We start from the raw sequence: 20,624 nt of genomic DNA, 5'->3' as shown, positions 1-20,624 counted from the left end.
TCGCAGCATATCCGGACCAGGACCGGCGCCCGACAGCTTCCTTCCGGTAGGCCGGCCGCCATCTGACCTCCAGGGAGGGCCGCTGGACAGGTCAGTGACCATCGAGAAGCAAGAAACGCACTCTTATTTTTTTCGGTTGACGTGCGACCTTAAAATTAAGTGTTAATGATTTCTCTCGTAGAGCAGGTATGCTCATTTTTCCCTCAAAGCTCTTAGCCCATTTTGGCCATATACAAGAGGTCTAACAAACATGCCAGCCTCCCATCCCCGCCTGTGCCTCTGAAATGGATGAATGATTTGATTTGCCGGTGCCGTCGAAGGCTTAATTGATCTACGGTTGCAGTTTTATTGCAGCTTTAGCAGATATTTCTTTTGAGTTGTTGCAGTAAAGTAAGCTTACAATTGCATGTTGCATATGGGATATGTTTGTAATGTGCATTCTGGCGTTTATTACGTGGCCGGCTTGCTTTGATATCACATGCTATGTGAGCAAGTCATTTTCGTGTAGGTACTTACATGCTCATGCATGGGTATTTGAGATCAATTTAAATTCAACTAACACAACCAGTCGTAAAAGAAACGACACAGCAGAACAATGGCATGACTCGGCGTGATTCGAGTTGATGGATGGTCTGATTTGAATGCAGCACCTCCTATCTGAACAATAGATCATATATTTCCACCTATCGTAGACTGAGGGCTAAGCTCAGAGGTGCAGGTTCACGAGCCGGGCACTGCATCATGAAGTGCGGCGCTTGAGATGGCCGGCCACGTGGAGTTCAAAGGTTACCTACAGGGATCGCGTGTCATGAGCGGCATGTCACGAACCGGTTGGCTCGGTGCCAACGCCCGCGGCAATACGAAGCGACACGGTCTGCGTCTGCTCGGGAGAAAGGGACGGCGTAATCTACGGTATATGAGTATCTCATTATTGACTATTTATTTTTTCGGTGTATTGAAGGAACTCATCGGTGTCAAGCACACATTGAATCGTCGATTTTAATTTAAAACAATATTTTCTCGTCAAAATGTTTTATACCTTAGAGGCGATTATGTAAATATAACAACAATGTGTACTTCTTCAATTTAATCACAACAAATGTTATTCAAACAACACTTTATGGTCGTGATTTCATGCCATACCTACTTACATTTAGGGTGCCTTCGATGATTGATTTTAATTGTTCCAGATGTTCCGGCCATTTCTTTTCAGCCTTCTTAGCGACTTTTCAATGCATTGCAGGTATTGAGTTCCTTTACAGTCGTACAGACGTACGATCACAGGTCATAAAAGTTGCAAATGATAAATCATATTTGCCTCAATTCCACCTCACTCATTCTAAATTGCGACAGGTAGTCAGCCTACTCATCATAAACCAGCTCACGGGTGACGCCACTCATCACAATAACCATGACCACATCAATTACTCCAATCTTGCAGCTCGATTTGCTGCTCTCACTGCAGTGTTGCGGAGTGCTCCAAGCCGCCACAGCTCTCAGCAAGGCGACTGGGCTGCGTCCATGACCGTGGGGTTCTCTGGGGAGGGGCTGCCCCGCCGCCGCCGCCACCGCCGCCGCCGCCGCCGCCCTCTCATTGCAGTTGGCCGGGTTGGCTGCACCGTCCGGCCAGCACGGCGACTGCACGGCCGCAGTACGACAGCGGCCGTGGGGCCGGTCTGGTGCGGCGCGGCGCGGTGGCAGAGCTAGCCGTGCACTGTGCGGGCTGATCGAAGTGGCAGTGCCACTGTGAGTGACTGAACTACCATGTAGCTCGGTGAACGTGGCAAACTCGCTGATCCGGTTTGTAATGAGCAGCTTGATGACTCGATGCTCAGTGCCCACCTCATTTATCATCCGCATTAATGTGAAGCATGGTTTTGATGGGTGACGGTGTTTTGACAAGACGTCAAGATGATTGACAGATGTCTGCAGACCCGTCAACGTTGATGTTAACATTGTGTTGACAGGTGGTCAGAGTCTTTTGATCGTGTTGACGTGCGGCTCGTGACATAAGACAAACATTGTCCATGATGATGAGTGGCTGCCGAAAGGTCGTAACCACTGAGGACATGTGTGTCACTGCTTCTGTGAAGCCCCGTCTGAGGGCGATGCCCTTATCCGCGCTGTCCATGGCACTATTGGTGGTGATGACCGTGGTGACCCCAGGTCAGGTCAGCGGTCTAATCCCGCCCCGGTATGACATGGCTCAGACACGCTGGTGGGAGAAGTCTGCCGTAAGACCAGCGGCGTCTCCACAGCAGACTACCAGCTACCGCGTGTACAATAGCGCCGGGCCCCTGCCGCCCTACTCATTCGGCGTCGGCTCTAAGCCGTCCTGCCGCTCCAACTCCAACTGCGCCAGTTACCGAGCTCCGTCAGCGTTTCCGGGACCCAGCACGGTGGCGGAGTATGCTGATTCGACCAACACAGCCGGTCCCAGGCCTCCGGCGGAGTTCCAGATCAACAGTGTCGGTCCAAAGCCGACCCCGGGCTATCAGCCGGCAGTCAACACGGCCGGGCCCAAACCTCCCCGGGACCCGGCGCACAACAGCGTCGGGCCGAAAATGCCACCGTTCGTCTCAAACAGTGTCGGTCCCAAGCTGCCTCCGGGATACACACAGCCGTCGAGCGGCGGCGGAGGTCAAACGCCGCCCTCCAGCTCTCATGCCACCACCGGTGTCGGCCCAAAGCCCCCGCGAGGCTACACGTTCTCAGCAGGACCAAAGTTGGGCAGGAATCTGTTGTTACCGACCACGCCTGAGCCGAGCTCCGTGGCACGGGCGTCAGTCCGCGGACCGGGCAGCGCGTCGGCCCACGCTCACGCCCAGGCGCACGTTCACGGGCGCGGACAGGACGGGTCGAGGGCACGCGCACACGCCCACGCCCAGGCTGGACACAGGAAAACATGGGAACATTTCGAAAAGGAGGTTAAAGCAGCCGGCAGACTCAAGTCCAGGTGAGTTTTTCTTGTAAATGTGTTTGCGAGGGTTGGCATGCATTGAACGCTATCATGATATCATGAAGCGTGTCGAAAAAAGTAGTACAAAGGGCGTACGTCGCACTTGTAACACGGGTCACGCAACGTTTGTACCGACAAACCTGTGGGCTACCATTGGCTCTCAGGATGTCTTCATGCCAGTTACAACACATTTAGCAGAGCTTGTACTTCATTAAAGTCGAGCGTCCGATAAGACGTATAAGCATCTGTCGAATTCGAGCTAGTGTCTGCTCATGTTTCTATAGTGTAAACTATGTTAACTATCCATGATATATTGGCAATTTTACGTTTGTACAAAAAATGTCGTTTTTACAGTTTGACGTTTACAGTCAGTACGTTTTTACAACAACAATAAAATGCTTAGCAAAACGTTGTAAGGCGCCGTTCCTGCACTATCCCGTTAAAACTTGAAACAGCCTGATGTGACTAACAAATGCCTACAAATTACGAGCAGAATAACACTCAAGAGCATTGGTTAGACCTGACAGGCTAGTCGGCAAGAGTCTTAGTTGAGCCGCTCTGGAACTTCCCAACTCTTGTCGGAAACGCCCTTGTCTCTCCGCTCAGGAAGGTGTCTGAACTGAAAAGTGGAGTCACCAGCCGCCGCCGACACCTGCCTTTGATCTCAGCGCCCGTGGTCATGGCTTGCCTAACGACTCTCTTCATCACCAAGCTTTCAGACGCGTGCTTAGCCGGACTGGGCCGTCGGCCCGCCCCTGGTCTCGCGTGAATCACCCAGACAGTTCTCTGGTCATTCAGCGGTGTGGCCGCTGCCAAATATACAAACGTTCCATGCATAAAGTGGAGGTGCGTAAAAATAGCGTCTGCCTTCGTTGTGAGGCGGCCAGCTCAGGGCAGTTCTCGGGAGCGGCTGGCGGCGGGGGAGATGTGTGGTGTCCGCCCACACCACACGGCTGACCGCTGGCCAACGGCGCGGCGGACGGGACGGGCTGGAGTTGGAGCGGGGAGCGGAGAGGCGCCCCGGAATGAGCCAAAGCGGCGACAGGACCATGCCAGGACATATGTCAGTCTTTTCAGTCTTCTGGCATCTGATAATATGAAATCGTCTTATTTATTCAAGCTGTTTTATTAATTTAAATTAACCCTCGCCCTGGCAGGGCATTTTTCATAACACGGCCTGGCAGGGGGGGGGTCGATGCGACCCCCCCCCCCTCGCGATTGGCTCCTATGGCACCTAGAAACACCAAATTTGGTAGGTAGGTGGGCCCCCTGGAGTTCTCGCCCCTGTGCAAATTCGGTTGCTCTAGGTCAATATTTAGGGGGGTTTTGGGGGGTATAAATGTAAAAATTTCGCTAAAAACAGGTCAAAAGTTTTTCGCTTATAACTTTTGATCTAATTAAGATAGAGCAAAAAGAAAAACACCAGTGAACTCAGCACGTCAAGGCGCGTCGAATGATATACTTTTTAGCTTGCTTAAGTGTACCTAAAGTTTTTCTTAAATTTTAAGTAAACTTAAATTAATAAGTTAAGTTCAAGTTAACCACATTGCATCATATCGCATATCATTCGATTCGGCTGATCACCAGGAACACAATGGTACTATTTTTTAAGCTCTAGCGTCATTATGTGCCAAGTTATTGGCAAAAACGTCATTTGACCTCAGTTGACCTCATTTGACCTGACCCATGGATAAGTACACCAAACAAAGAAGCACCAAGTGACCTGCTGTTAAGTACTGTGGTTTCAAAGCACAAAAGTGCTAGAACGAAGCGGATATCTCCAGTATTTTCCGAATTTAGTATTTTCCCATAGGCTTAGCATTACGACGTAATGACCTCTAACTGACCTCAGGTCAGTGACCTCAAAAAACCCGAACTATATGTTATACAACTCGGTGAACTTAGCACATCCTTAAAGTTTGAAGGAAATCAGTCCAAAACTGTGAGTTGGGCAGGTGCAAAAAGAAAATTGAAATTTGACCATGACCTTTAGGGTTGTTCAAAAAAAGCGAATTTTGGAAAAGTATACGGGCTCATGGCTCGTGTGGTGAGGTATTCTTTTCTGAGTCCAACGATGCCCTTTTTTCCGAAAAATATTAACTGCTTCATGCTCCCCAAACGGCTTGAAGAGGACCATGTCACGCCCGGCGGCCGGCCGGTGTCAGTAAGGGCGAGAATTCGCCGCCGCGCGCCGGCGGAGGCGCCTTATCGGCACCGCGCGCCACGACATCTACCGGGCGGCCGGCCGGCCAGTGGTGGGAGGGAATAAAATGCGTGGTCTTCTTTCACATGATAGGGGTGCGCTAGCCCATATTGTCGGAGCGGAAAGTTTCAGTGCAGCATCGGTACCTCTGCCGCGTTGTTCTGTGTCGATTGTTCAGAAAATAAGCCAAACAGAACTAAGAAAAGACTCAACGCTTCTGGGTAATTCACTCGAAACATTCCGTTTACAGAATACAGCTGCCTCCTTAGCGTAACATATCGCTTTGTTTATTCATCAAGCTGCAAGGATTGACGTTTGTTTTACTTAGATTAGCAGTTCGAAAGAAAAGATAACATGTCTGGGAATGACAGTTGGGCCACCCTTACAGTGTGACGAATTGAGTAGAGACAATAGCGGGAGTACACATATAAATCGTGTCGCTCAATCCAGCAGCGGCACCGGCAGCCCGGCCGTGCCCACCGCGCCGGTGTCGTTCAAGACCCGAATCCAGAGCCGGCATAGAGCGCGTCACACATCCCCCAGGGCAGAGCCGCCCTGACCTGACACACATCCCCGGCGTGTCATGACGAACAGACTTATGCTTGACATGGCCTGTTTGGCGAATGACGATGGCAATGTTTACCTTTCCTATTTCTAATTAATCACGCATTTAACAAATATCTACGCTGTACGCAACAATTGTATCGTGCTAATCGCAACACAACAACCTGGTTTTGTAGTTAGGTAAAACAGACGATTGGAGATGTCTCGTTCGATGTGGCCATTAGAAGCCGCGGAAACAGGGCAGAGCCGTGCTCTCTTTGCCAGGTCTGAATACGAGTCTTCGTCGAAGTAGAACTGGACGCAGATCACTTCTTGCCTCAACATGAGACTTAGAAATAGGTAAGTTAGGTATACTGTATACATTGTATTTATACAGGCGAGGTAATGGTCTGTCCGTCATGACACGCCGGGGATATGTGTCAGGTCAGGGCAGAGCCGTGCTCTCTGCCGGCTCTGGATCGGATCTTGAGCGGCATCGGTGGACATGGCCGGGCTGCTGATGCTGCTGCTGCCCGAAGGGTTGGATTGATGGGCGCTTGACATTATGTGTACTCCAGCTATTGTCTCTACTCACACCCAACTTCGTCACGATGTCAGGGCGGCCACCGCGTCATTCCCGGGCATGTCATCCTTTTTTTAACTGCTACACTGAAAACAAAATGACACAAAAAACGACTAAAAACGCACAGGCAGAGCGTGTTAACTAGGCTTTCTTGTGTACCCTGCATCATGCATTTTTTGACCCGTCGCAGACGTGTCAATTTACAAATGTGTTAACCCAGTCGTGTTGTGTCCAAAACACAATATCATTGTGTCTTCAACACATAAGGCTTGTGTGAATACATTTGCAGAATACAAGGTAGATGTGTTACTAAATTTAACACAAATCGCAAGTGAAAGAAGGAAACACGTGGTGATTATGTAGTTTGTTGCCGGGGCGCAGTTGAAGGGACTTTGGCTTTAGCCGGACAGGCTGACTGCCAAAGCCGGGCCCGGGTGCGGTCAGAGCTGAGTACCCGGCCGGCCGACCCATAGGTCAGGGCGCGGTCAGGGCTGAGCACGCGGGCGGCCGACCCATACGAGGCCGCCGACCCATACACGAGCTGGAGCTGCGCCCGGTCGGCCACTTCAAAGCCGAAGGGTGAACGCGTCACGTGGACGGCTTAATTAGTGCACCAAATGACGATGCCCCAATTTGGAGGACTACTGTACAATACAGTTATCCAGAAAGCCGGGATAAATTTCCAGCCACCAATTTTTCAAATATATCCTATATAGACCGAGGAGTTTCTCCCTCCAAACAGACGTTAATTAGCCATGCTTCAGCTTGCACTTGATGTAATCAGCGCATATTGCTCTAGACAATTTATCATGTATCGACTCCCTCGGCTGTATTGTGCATTTTGACCTTTCTCAAAACACTTTGGCAATTTTTTACAAAAAAAAACCAGCATAAAAGTAGGTGCTCGAAAAACGCCCTCTATTATCCCCATCTGAAGTTAAGGTTCAGAGGTCGCTCACTGCCCACTGGTGGATGGCACGGTGTATTTGTGCAAGGGTACACATCTACCATATCCGACAACACATGATTTCGATACACTGATGCATTACATTCGTCCAGCGTGCTTGGCACGATAAAATTGTGTCATTATTCTGTTTTATGTGTTATCAAACGTGTCGAAGGTCCCGCCAAGCGTGAAAATACACAGCCTTATTGTGTTTTGGGTGCGATTAACACATGACTGATGTGTTACCAGTACAGAACATGCCCTCACTGTGTCGATTTGTTTTCAGTGTAAGTGCTAATGTAGGTTAAACCTAACGTCGATGCCGGGGTCTCCATATTCTGTCCTTGCACATTGCCAGCTCCTGCTGTTCTTAGAAAACTTCAAATTTTCGCATACCGTTGGCAACAGCATATGTGGGCTGCAAGCCACCGTCTAAAAGCAATGTAAGTTGTCGACAGCAGTGCAAAGAGCTGTGTTATTGCTCAGAGTTCGCGTCTTGACTCATGAACAAAGCGATATGGTATGTTGAGTGGCAGCTGGGTCCTGTTTCACGGGCGCTTTTGTATTGAACAACCATGATCGATCCACATTCTCAAAGTGCGTGGCGATTACTGCTCGCTAGCAGCCTACGTGTCAAATTGGGTGTCCATGGAGATATCAGCAAACTCGGACGATGTAGTCAGTCAGCCTGCCGGCAGCGTGGTAGCAGCAATCTTGGTAGCAGCGGCCGTGAAACGCCGCGCTGTATTCTCGAAACGAGATGTTTATAGTGAACTAGCCAGAAGCATTGAGTCTTTTCTTAGTTCTGCTTGGCTTTTTTCTGAACCATCGGGCATCGACACAGAACACTGCGGCAGAGGTACCGATGCCGCACTGAAACTTTCCACTCCGACAATATGGGCTAGCGCACCCCTATCATGCGAAAGAAGACCACTCATTCATTCCCTTACACCGGTCGACCGGCCGCCCGGTAGATGTCGTGGCGCGCGGTGCCGATAAGGCGCCTCCGCCGGCGCGCGGCACCGAATTCTCGCCCTTATTGACACCGGCCGGTCGCCGGGCGTAACATCCTCCTCTTCAAGCCGTTTGGGGAGCATGAAGCAGTTAATATTTTTCGGAAAAAAAGGACATCGTTGGACTCAGAAAAGAATACCTCACCACACGAGCCATGAGCCCGTATACTTTTTCAAAATTCGTTTTTTTTTAACAACCCTAATGACCTTGTACCGGTTTTTCTGACCTGGTGACCTGACCCAAGGTCACCCGGACCTGAAATTTTCAGGTCATATGTAAAAAGGTTGCCCCATAGGCTGTGCCAAATTTGGCGGCGCTGCGCGCCGCCGTTTTTACGCTATCTTCGAAAAACCTTAGGGGGGGTCGCATCGACCCCCCCCTGCCAGGGCGAGGGTTAATTTGTGCCTTATCTTATGAAAAGTTTGTGAGAATTAGCAGCATTGATTTTCCTAGCGCTAACTTATTGCAGCAGTAAGTAAAGGACGCCGGCTGGCTATCTATCATGTTACCTAAGTTATCGTAAAACATTAGATAGTCTCGGGTGCCCACTTTATATGAAACGGTGACGATTGATAAATATCAAATTTACCAATGGCATGGAAGCTGATTGGTGCGTATACGTATACAGTATAAGTAGGTACGCGCTGTATGCGATGTCGGGTATTCAAAAATAAACATTTCACCTGTCGACCACGCCTCTTTTCCAACAGCCAACTCATAGCTCTGAAAAATACTCGACATTTATAATCCATGCCAAACTTCAAAGGTAACATTTATTTAATTAGCCGATCTTCATCATGATGTCTATAAACTGCATAATTTACATTTCAGACTCATGTCACCATTTGCAATGTTCACGCCGCCCTTTGATCACGACCTGCTCATCCAGCCATCAACCTATGAAAAATCCCTAATTTAGGCGTCCGCCAAACATGGTCATACCAATATGGCGGCTCCGCCCAGCGGTGCCGGGTCATGACACGGCGTGAGGTCCTCGGACGTCAGCCCCGCCGCTCCCGCGCTGTAGCACAATGCCGGCGACGCCCCGGCTGAGCGGCCGGCGATGACTGGCCACTCGCGCCGCCCCCGACCCCGGACGCGAACGAGCACCGCGATCCGGGACACTGAATATGGAGTACCGCGGCGAGGGTGAGACAACCGGGGCGGACAGCGGAGGACAGGGCGGACAGCGGACAGGGCGGACACGACTAGACGCCTTCGAACAGAGACAGACGGACAGGACACTCCAAGTATGTAAAGTAGGACTCAGAAGCAGCGTTCCAACGGCTCACATCATTAGACAATAGTCAAGCGTCTGCGAGCATCCAAGCCAGCTGCCCGTAGTGACCTGCAGATATGCCCGCCCGTAGTGCAGTGCAAACTGCAAGCCTTATGCAGATTGGCGAGTTTAACAGACGGCGATGGACAGATATCAGCTCCCAGTCATTCAATGACACGGCCATCAATCTCCTGCAATGGCCTCTATCAATCTTTATCGATGTCGGGTCGCTGAAGCTTTCGCATCCATTTTACAAGTTTGATCAACTGTTTTTCCATCTCCGTGAAATGCACGATTACAATAAATGTTGCTCAACGCTTTGTTATTTCCTTGGCTCCGAGATTGAACTAGATCAATTATCGAGTCACTGGTGTTTAGCGTGCGACACAACAGCGTGTTATGCGGTACAGCCTACCTTTCCAGTCCGCTGATGGTCTTTGGGAAGTGTGCAATCGTTCTCCAGTCACTTCTGCAAAGTTCAGCTCACTTTTATGCTTAAATATATTATAGATTTAGAATATTCTTGTCGCTATATTCATTGCCGTCATTGAGAATTGTTTTACGCGTGCTAAAAAGATAAGATGCTTTATTTCATGTGTGGACCTACCTACCGTCTTCATGAACAGCGACAATCAACTGAAGCTCGGCTGTATAGTTAGGTATTGGATGGAGTATTTATTGATGAAATGTCACCAACATATCTGTGCACGAACTGGAAGCAGGAGTACGGGAGGTAGCTAAGGCTTTATCGCCCATCTCGACTGCAACAGCGTTTTGCAGTTTGCATCATGTGAAGACGCTCTGCAAGGGATGATCTCACTGCAATCACGTATCCCCCTCGGCCCGTTCTCTGTCCGTTTTCTGTCTCCATGTCGCCGAACGAGACCAACACCATAGTTCACACCAGCCCAGTGTATGCAAACACCAGACCGGACCTGGCTACGGCCTTGGTGAGTCACACTGCGCCCTAAACACTGACGTGCACCGACCGACACCCACGCCCCCCCCCCCCCTCACCGGACACCTCTACCCCCTTATTGACGTCATCTGAGAACGCTGCCGCTGGGGACGACAAGAGTCCAGCGAAGGCAGCAGAGCGTCAGCACTGTGCCAGAAGTGGTGCGCAGCCGATTCCTGGCTTCAAAGGATTGTGTGATGGGCTTTGTTGTGATCTGCGTGACATAACATTGGAAGTGGGTGTACGACTGCTTTGTTGGGTAAAAATACAGGCATTTTTCCTTAGACTCGTAGGCATGCTTATCTTGCCTTGTAATTTTGTGTGGAGAAAGCTCCCATGGCGTCGCTATAGACTGGCAGCTGACCATCTGGCAGCCCCAGGTCAGTGACCTGTCGGAGCTCTGTTTGCAGCATTGTGTGCCGCTCGCTTGCTGCAGAGACCATTCCAGTGCAGAGCATGTCGATTAACAGTGGGCATGTTTCTGCACACGACCTGTGTCTGGCAGGCTGTTATGCCAAATGGATCTACACAATTCATCAAAGTAAAAGTCGTCAAAAAAGTAATCGAGAAAAAAGTTATAATGTTTTTTATTCAAAGTGAGGTCATACGATACCGAGAAAGAAGCTGTCGTCTCGCCGCCATCCGCCGCCCGTCATGGCCCTCCAGGACGCCGTCAGTCCAGCCCAGATGTATCGTGTCAGACATTGTGATATTTATTCACTTTCGATGATAACATTTATTCACTTTCGATTAGAATATTTGCCAGCCCAGATGTCTGACTCTGCGAGCCGCCGGCCTCGGGGTGAGATACTAAGCCGAATTAACGAGGCAGACGGTTAGTGTTGGCTCAGCGTCGAATCTGCCATGGCTGAAATAAACCTTCATCACTTTCACCCGGTGAGATCCAGCCTGTGGCCTCTGTCGACGAAAGACGGAATATTTTTAGCGCTCACGTCACCAAGGGAGATGCCTGATAAATGCCGTAAAGTGAGATACTTCTGAAGGAAATGGATCGCAGACGTCAATATGGCGATATTCAGTTGACAGGGAGTCATCTTTCTCGTGTGTCTGCTAAGCCTTCCGAGGGTAATTCTGTGATCGATGGTGGCTGTTTAGACTGGTAGCGGGGAACTCTGCACCAGGACCGCAGGCGACTGTTTTGACTGCTGTTTGCACGGTAGTTAGCAACCAAACAGCAGCGCTGTGATACCAGAGTTGAGGCACGTATCGATGACACGGATAGATTGGCTATTTGCTTTGAATCGATCCGTTTCTGTCCGAAGTGACGAACTAGACGGCAGACGGCGGTAAAACAGGAAGCGCCAGGCATAACATAAAACGTCGCGTGTCGAATTTTCTTATTCAGTACATGCTTTCAATTTGTAACTGCATTGCATAATTAAAAAGAAACTTTTCAGTTATTTCATTAGAGGTCCATTAGCAATGACTTTGCATCGATTTTCAAACCCGAAATGTTACCATTCGATCTAAAATAAATGCAACTCCAACTCGCACTTTGTACCAATACACATCGCTTACATCCGCCTGTACGTGTACAGTGGGTCTATTTAAGATCTCCAGAGCCACCACGTGGCGCTACGGTCGGGGTAGGGCGAGTCCAAATCCCGAGGGGAGCGAGGTCACCGGTCATTGTGGGGGAAGGAGGGAGGGGGGGGGGGGGTGACGCGCTGCTATCGCGGCGTGGAGCGTGCGTAGCGCCGGGAATGGGCCGCCCGCCACTGCGCCGCGGCTGAGGGGAGGGGATGCTGGCTGCGGGTGCGCTCCCTCAGGTATGGTGGTATCTCGGGTGGTGTTTCACCGGTGATATCTGCTGACGTCACACTTGTGGTAGTGTTGGAGCAATGGGCTTGTTGACGTCGCCATGGAAACCCAATTTGACACGTAGTAATAGCAGCGTCCTGCGATCGCCGGTGAAACAACACCCTGTTCATGTGAAGCCAGCAAGAATGCGACTGAAGGGAATAGCTATCTCAAACAAACGGGCAAGCGAAAGGCAACGCCTCAAACTTGCAGCAAAAATGTTAACCAATCATAATTGAAATCTAGGACCTATACTTTCAGTAGATCAGCTTGCATGATGTGTAAGGCTTTTCTAAATTTATATTCAGTTGCATAATTCCTTTCATTATTTTGGCACGTTCAGCCTTGATGGGTTTTTATCGGATCGAAAAGAATCACGAGTTGAAATGGGTCCAGAGAAACGAGCAAAAATAAAAAATGAAAATTCATGAAACTCAGCAAAACATTAAAATAAATATATAGGTGCGACAATTTTGACTTTGTTAAGAGGATATCGGGAAAGATAAATCACCGTGCTTGTCAGTATTGCAGTAAAAGGAAAGGTTTTGGCTAGTGTCTAGATAAAACCAGAGCCGTGTGGGGCTCGAACCCACGACATCGCACTCGGCACACAGATCACCCAGCCCCAACGCTACGAACACCTGTCACCCTGCGCCCCTGCGCAGCTTGCTGGATAGTGTTTCCGCCAAAATTGTTTGTTGAATGTCTGACGTCTGTAAATGTCACGAGGCCAAGCCCGAAGGTAAATGAGGGAGCCGAACCTGCTGAAAATGAGGCCGCTTTCTGGTCCCGGCGTTTCATTCTCCGGGTGGGTTAGCCCCGTTTAGCGCTTATCCTTTCGGGACCCTCTCAGAGCAGCCGCGGTTGTTTCCGCCGCTCGGCCCATTCGTGATGCAAAGTTGATAGTCACACGAACTTCATTTGAGGCCCCTGAATATACGACTTCGAAACTAATCGATTCTACAAAACCTTTTTCTTTCATCTATATGCATACATTTAACAGTGACTCCAGACTAGGCTGGTTTGGCTGGCCCTAAATAAGCTTCGTGTGACTATTAACTTTGCATCTCGACTGGGGCGCGCGGCGAAAACAACCGCGACCCTGAGTGGGTCTCGAAAGGCTAAACGCTGGACGGGATTAACCCGCCCGGAGAATAAAACGCCGGGACCAGAAAGCGGCCTCATTTCCAGCACCCGTTAGACCGGGTTGAACCAGGCTGGACCGGGGTCTTACACCCAATCATGATCATACAAAACAGAAGTTAGTTTCGGGTCACATATTCTTATATTTTTTTATTGTTTAACTTATTTTGGCTTAGTTTTTTAATTCGAAACCTTGTGCACAAAAATGCGATACTCGTCCACTTTTTCTCATTTCCTTTTAGCGACTAAATTTGACCTTAGTCCGATGTGACCCGTCATGCAAAAAAAAAAATCGCCGGCCATGACAATTATTTGTCAAAAGGCGTTCTACGCAAGAAACATCAGCCAGTCCAAAACTGGTGAAGGATATTTTATGGTGCTGGAATTATCTTCAATGAAAATTTCAGGCTATATTTAGAATCTTAATCCTTTGAGCTATTCGGCGCACGGAGCATTCGCTAGTATTCCACTGCCAGCTGCATTACCAACATCGCAATAATTACCAACAATAATACCTACCATAGCATCATGCATTACCAACATCACATATGCAGTACTTTGAGTGCGTCATATAAGTGACAGTAGATGAAACGACCACGGCAAACCCATGCCTTTATCCTTTCCTTCCAAGCAGCCAGGCTACGGGCCGCCAGGCCCGCCACCGCGATATGGAACAGCGAGCCGGCTGGAATGCGTCCTTTGCCTACGGCAGCGCCTAGCTGCGCCGGGGCTGTTTGACAGGTCACCCGCACCGTGACCTCGCCCCTCCCCACCTCCCCACCGGGCCCAGCTCGGTACTGACCTCCCCTTGAATTTGACATGGACTCGACTAAGGCTCAACGCCATCTAGTTACGTCTGGAGATCCTAACTAGATCCACTGTACATACATACCTTTACCTGCCCTTCACCAAATGAGAGTCTTCCGATTTTATCTCTTGATCCCTTCATCCCTATGGAAATCCCCGTCACTGCTCGCAGTTCTCCGAGTGACATACGGGACTCTGTAGTATTAAACTCTGCTCATTTGGTTTGCGCGCTCGCTCTTCGCTCTCTATGCGAACCGCCAGCCTCCCTTCCCGCCCGGATCAACGGGGCATGCTCCGGTGCGTTCTGTTGCCAACCGGTGATGGAGCGTGGTGCCGAGTGGTGCAGTGGTGCCGCACGGGTGATTAGTGGTGCAGGTAGTGCAGGGCGGACCCTCGACGGTCCATGTAGCGTGCCCCGCTGGAGTTGGTGTCGTGTCTCCGAGCGGGGAGTGGGGAGTGGCTCCACCCTGTGGGTTGATCCTGCGGGCGATGACCGGTGTCTTAGCACCGCACACACTGTCATCGGGCCGGGAGGGGGAGGTCGGAGGGCGGGGCAGGGCACTGTCAGAGTGTCCGGCGGTGCAGTGGCGTCTCTAGGGACCGTTGTCGCCGCTCCTTGCAGGTCTGACCCATGTGCGTGGGATGTGGTCGCCGTTAGTCCGACAGCACGACCAGTCCCTCAGCCGGATATGGGTGAGACTGTCTGCAGTACAGCAGTAGAATTGGTCGGAGCTGAGTGACCGGTGTCTCTGGGAGCGGCCGACAGGGATTGTCACAGTGATACAATTGTTTGGCCGTTCCGCCCGTTTATTGGCTAGGTGTTCGGCGTGACACGTCACCCGCCAGGGTGGGTACCTAATCGTGGGATCAGATGAACGTGGCGAGAGAAAAGAACCGGCACACTGCAAACGAAGAACGACCATATCAGGAGCGTTGATGTAATGCAATGGGATTATCCACCACGAATAACCAATTTGTGGTTTTAGATTCCCATCTTTCCGATCTGACTCGACAATCAGCGATCGAGCTCTCGGTTCAGTTGACATCCCACGCCTGTCCCTATCCTTATTCAGTCAACAGAGCCTAATGAATGTGATAACGGACATAAATGTGATAAATGAATAATGATCCACATGATACGACTTACCCTCATTAAGTTAACTGCGCATTATGATCATAAGCTCGGCATAAATCAAAGTATTATCAGAGCTATCGACAACTAGTCAATGCACGTCACAAACGATTAAAAACTGATGATGGTCCATTGACAAGTGTTTGTCACGTTTGTGAGTATTATCCAAATGCTTTACAAGCTTAGTTGACATAGGTATACCTATGTGACATAGGTATACCTATATGCGAAATAAATCCATCATTCGCCCGCAGTGACCTTGTGTGTGTTGACGGCTGGCGCTTTAGTGCAATAGCGTATTAGATATGCTGAATCATGTCAAGAAGAAAATAATCACCTATCTTCGCCAATCCAATATATGAATTTATTGCATACCATACGCACTCCTGAGTCTCTGTTTTCCATTCCCCCAGCACTACGTTAGCCAGCGGCCCTCCATGCGACGACTCCTGTCCCGAGTACCAAGTAGTGTCCCGTAACGCGCGGTACGAGGTACGACTGTACCCGGCCATCGTCTGGGTCAGCTACGTAACGGCAACAGAGAACCGTCTACTGGCAGAGATGGAGGCGCAAGCCGGGATAGAGGACTACCTGGAGGGCGACAACAGCCGCGGTGAGGAGAGAGAGAGAGAGAGAGAGAGAGAGAGAGAGAGAGAGAGAGAGAGAGAGAGAGAGAGAGAGAGAGAGAGAGAGAGAGAGAGAGAGAGAGAGAGAGAAAGAGAGAGAGAGAGAGAGAGAGAGAGAGAGAGAGAGAGAGAGAGAGAGAGAGAGAGAGAGAGAGAGAGAGAGAGAGAGCAGCCGAGAATCTGAGTTCACCCTTTTGCGACCAGTCACAAAGCCGCAGATTTGACCCACATACAGTGCCAGGCGCCTGTCGTGTCATGCTGAGCGACCTCCACTTGTGACCCCTGTGCCTCACCGCGTCTTTCGTCAGGCACTAACCTGCGTCGAGGCTACCCGACGCTGACCCAGCTGCAGTTTTCGCCGGGTCGCAGCTCCGGTCGGCAGCCCGGTGGCGATTTCAGCGTCTCCGTGCCGCTCCTGGCCGAGACGGACCCACCCCGGCCCAGTACAGATCAGGTCAGTAGAGAGGCTGTGAACGGTGTTCACTATAGATGTGGCTGCTTCATCAGATGCAGGCACAATGAGTTATGTTAGACCGCTACGTGGAAGATGAATTCGAGCAGTAGGGCAAAGTTGGATCATCAGAATCAAATGTTTTGATAGACCAAGACGCTAGCATTCATGCTGTGACTGTGACATTAGCATTAGAACGTTACCTTGTGGCAATAATTGTAGTTATAGAATATAGATATCGAATAGTTATTGCCGATTTCCTGATTGTAGTGGTTCTTTAGTAAAGATAAAAGTCAGCGGTATTTTTTGTTTGTGACACATGCGTTTGCGGCGCCCATCGTCAGGTGGTCCTGGACTCGGTCGACCAGCAGCGAGTGTTCGTCATGAGCTTCAGGGCACGACCCTGGAAACTCACCGACCGGTCATTGCGCATGCGTACAAGGAGGTTCAGTCGCCGACTCCGGCGACATGGCCAGACGTTCCTCGACGAATATTTCTACCTGGCAAAGTACAAAGAGTAAGTGTAGAGCAATAAACAAACTGCAGGCCTCATTGGAAAAATGCATGCAAAAACCATTATGCTTAAAATCCGTCGGAAGCATCGTATTTGACAGTGCACCTACGATTATGTGGCGTAAAGAAGACTATCTTGCTTTGTGGTAATCGCAGTTCCACTTTCATACTACACCTACTTTGTTAGGCAGCTACGCCTGTTCGATGCTGTACTGCACAGCTCTATCACTCATTTCCTGCCAATAGATGTCGCCCTCGGCAGCGCCTGAATGGATGCTGTGCCGCAAGGCATAGCGATTCTTCACCGCGCGCTAGCGGTCAGGTCGGGTGGTTGGCAATTAGAATGGCAACCAATGGTGTAATGATGTAATCGTGTGATGAATAATGGCATAAAGCCCACAATCGAAAAATTAAATGCGCGATTGTCGTGGTAATTACGCAGTTTTTCCTTCTCTTCTCTCAAATAGGTGCTTTCTTTTTTCGTCGGCTAAGGCCTACCCGTTTCTTTCGCTTTCGTCCCAGGTCCAGCTCGGAGCACCGCTCCTACTACGAGATCTGGCTGTACGGGACTCCACACGAGAGCACCCATCGGTTCCGGCCGATGGGAAAGCGCCTTCTGGACCGGCGCAGCAACCTCACCATCGCCACCATGCGCAGACTGTGTCGAGGTGTGTCGCACGAAATGCAGCCGTCTACTTTCGCCGTCTGTCAAGGCCTCAAAATGTTTGCCGTATGGTCAGTGGCGGCGGGACACCTTCAATTAAGGGGGGGGGGGGGGGCACTGCCGACTTTTGGTCCCATTCTTTCCATGCAACGCCCATAGGGCTTATGTTAAAATGCCAAAATCAAAGGGAGGCACGGTGCCCCCCCCCCCCTCCCACGTTCCGCCGCCGATGCGTATGGTTTCACATTGTGGTACAGCTCTGATCAGCATCACCGGAAAAAAAAAAATTCACAGCCTAAAGAAATGTCATTTATCGCCGTGGGACGTTTACACTCACTCTTCCTCGCTAGTGCTGTTCTGAGCACATTATCAGATAGCACACTGATATCATGAGCTCATATGACCACAGTTTAATTTTGTTAGGCGTTCTGTGACTCTCTCTGACTCCGTCTGACCCCATCTGACCCCAACTGACTCCATCTGACTTCGTGTGACCCTTGACAGGCCGCGAATGTCCTCGGTTTGAGGTTCTCGGCGAGTTTCCCGACGGAATCCAGAAGCGGCACTATTATAACGCGGCGTTCGCCACCTCACGTCTGGACCGGTGTGAGTCGAGCTTATCGGTTGTGTGGAGTGGACTTCTGCCGCTGCACCTTTACCGGGAAGGTAGGTGGATGCGCCACAGCTTACTTATGAGTAAACAAGAGACGCGGCATTTCAGTAACGTTTTTATGATAACTAACTATATGCTAACAAGTGCAACATGTGCAGCTTTCATAGTCTGCAACTTGAAAATACGCATAATCATTTGCAGTCTCTGGATTCGGGTGTATTTTAATTTGAAATATTCGTTTTGTCAATATACAGCTCCAATTTATAATCGGTGTGTTATGAGGTAACGTTATCGGGATAGTAAAAAAATCCTGACCCAGGACAAAATATATTCAGTTATCCATCCACGAGTGGTGTGCCTGAAGTGTTGGCGACAAAATAAAAAGCGGCAACGATCGTCACGAGTGTCTATCTCCATCCTTGCAGGGATCAACACGCACCTGGAGCGTATCGAGCCCACCCGGCCGGCCGGCGTACTGCGAGTCTGGCGGGAGGAGGCGTCCAACGGCACCTCCGTCTGTCACATGACGGTGATGGTATACCTGCCGCGGCGTCTGCACCGCAGTCCGCCCAACACCGGCGTACACGCAGTGAGTGCCACACTAAATACCGGCATACACCGAAAGCCACGCCACGAGTTCCCCGTCCAATAATGGCAATCTGAGAGCTAAAAACAAGAAAGTGTGCTGGGAACTCTACTCGCATAAAAGGCTGTTCCGGTGTTAGTGCCTGCGTCTCGTTCAGACTCAACTTCGTTTTATGATGAATTCCCATTCCCATTCGCAGCCAACCGTCGGTCTCAGCTACATCCACGAGCTGACCGTCTACGTACAGACGGCCGGTGACCTCGACCTGGGGTCAGATCACCTGGACCGTCACGTGACCGAGTTCCACATGCGCCTGGACGAGCTCGGCCTCTGCTACAAGAGCGACGAATACTTCATAGCCGTGTATGACGATGTGCAGCGCTACCACGGACGAATGAACGAGCTGTGGACGGTAGCTCAGCGGTGTCCACAGCCGCAGGAGCAGGACGCTCTGTGAGCTGTGCCTGAGGAAACTGTACAGCTCCGTGATCTGGATACTCTGTGAACTGTGAACTGTGGGCGGGTATTGACACTGGAGTGTGTACACGGTCCACAGTGACATGAGGGACGTCACTCTGTGAGCCAGCTTGTCGGTTGTCGGAAGTGAAATTCGCTGTCCTGGATGTGTAATGTGTATTGAGGCTCTGCTGTCGATGGATGCTGGATAAACTCTGGTGACTGGTCGGCCTGGAGTGATGAAGGAATAGGTTGATGTCCGCATGGGATGGGATCTGGAGGTGATAAAACTAATCCATTAATATAGTCACTTAGTTTTTAAACTACACAAACTACTCCTGTATAGTTCCTTCAGCTTTTACATGATAAAGAAGTAACGAGTCATACCTACGTAATGTATGAATTATGATCAAATAACCGCAGGTTGTTTGAAAATTTACAACACTATTCGCTGGAATTGTTTTTTTTTATTGTATGACCGAAGCTGAAGAGTGCTCCGAAGCCAGTTGAATTAGTGAGATTATCTGGACACGATTGTGGATGAATTTAAATCGTAAAATGTTGATGAGACTGATCGGTTTGCTCTGATGACTGGTTTGCTTTGATGCCACTGATGATGTTGCGATGAGGCTGTAGCGTTGCCGGCATACATTGATGGCCGCTACTTGTGGTCATCTTATTACGGTACGCATGGCGACATATGGTGGCGTTGAGGGTATTTGGACTTATGAATGTTGATGGGCTTGGCTGAAACGTGTGACATTGTGATTGGTGAAGCTAGGTGCATTGCTGAACTGACAGGGTGTGTTCAAGTTGGTAGTAGGTAAGACCCGCTGTTTGTCATACGATGACTTCTTTATGTGGTAGGTATAGGTATGGTAGGTAAATATAATAACTGGCGTGGCACAAACGAATGCAAACAATAAATGAAGATATTACTTGGTAACACGTTTTTGTAATTTTTAACGATCAAGGGTATAGGTAGGAAGGTATATTTAGGCATATATCCAAGGAACAATATGACTAATGAGTGGAACAAATTTAACCCTCGCCGGCCGAGGGGGTGGGGGCGGGTGCCGCCCACCACCCCCATAGGGTTTTTTCGCGATAGCTCCGACCACGCGAGCGATAGAAAGCTGAAAATTGGCATACCTGACCATTGATTCAAGTTAATTCTTGTGACCCCAACTGCATTTTCCGGTCAGGTCAGGTAACTGACCTATGACGTCATAAGTGAACCTCTGCACGGTCTTCAGATGTCACAACTTCGCAACGCCCTCACTGCCAGAGAAGCCTTCACAGGGAAATAAAAGAACCTAGTATTGCA

The 20,624-nt window shown here is 49.9% G+C and overlaps 1 protein-coding gene across 1 annotated transcript; it reads left to right on the top strand.

Annotated features, from left to right (window-relative positions):
- The first annotated feature begins 1,593 nt into the window (after positions 1-1,593).
- Positions 1,594-20,245, top strand: LOC122381366. Its single transcript, XM_043365432.1, has 8 exons — positions 1,594-2,956; positions 15,802-16,001; positions 16,323-16,468; positions 16,810-16,982; positions 17,501-17,646; positions 18,147-18,308; positions 18,681-18,844; positions 19,041-20,245. The coding sequence occupies exons 1-8, from the start codon at positions 2,028-2,030 to the stop codon at positions 19,296-19,298; spliced, it is 2,178 nt and encodes a 725-aa protein (XP_043221367.1). The 5' UTR covers positions 1,594-2,027; the 3' UTR covers positions 19,299-20,245.
- Positions 20,246-20,624: the final 379 nt, after the last annotated feature.

Source organism: Amphibalanus amphitrite, unplaced genomic scaffold (genome assembly GCF_019059575.1).
Source record: "Amphibalanus amphitrite isolate SeventyFive unplaced genomic scaffold, NRLGWU_Aamphi_draft 000119F_arrow, whole genome shotgun sequence".
Classification (NCBI taxonomy): Eukaryota; Metazoa; Arthropoda; class Thecostraca; order Balanomorpha; family Balanidae; genus Amphibalanus; species Amphibalanus amphitrite.
This window is presented reverse-complemented; position numbering and strand designations above follow the sequence as displayed.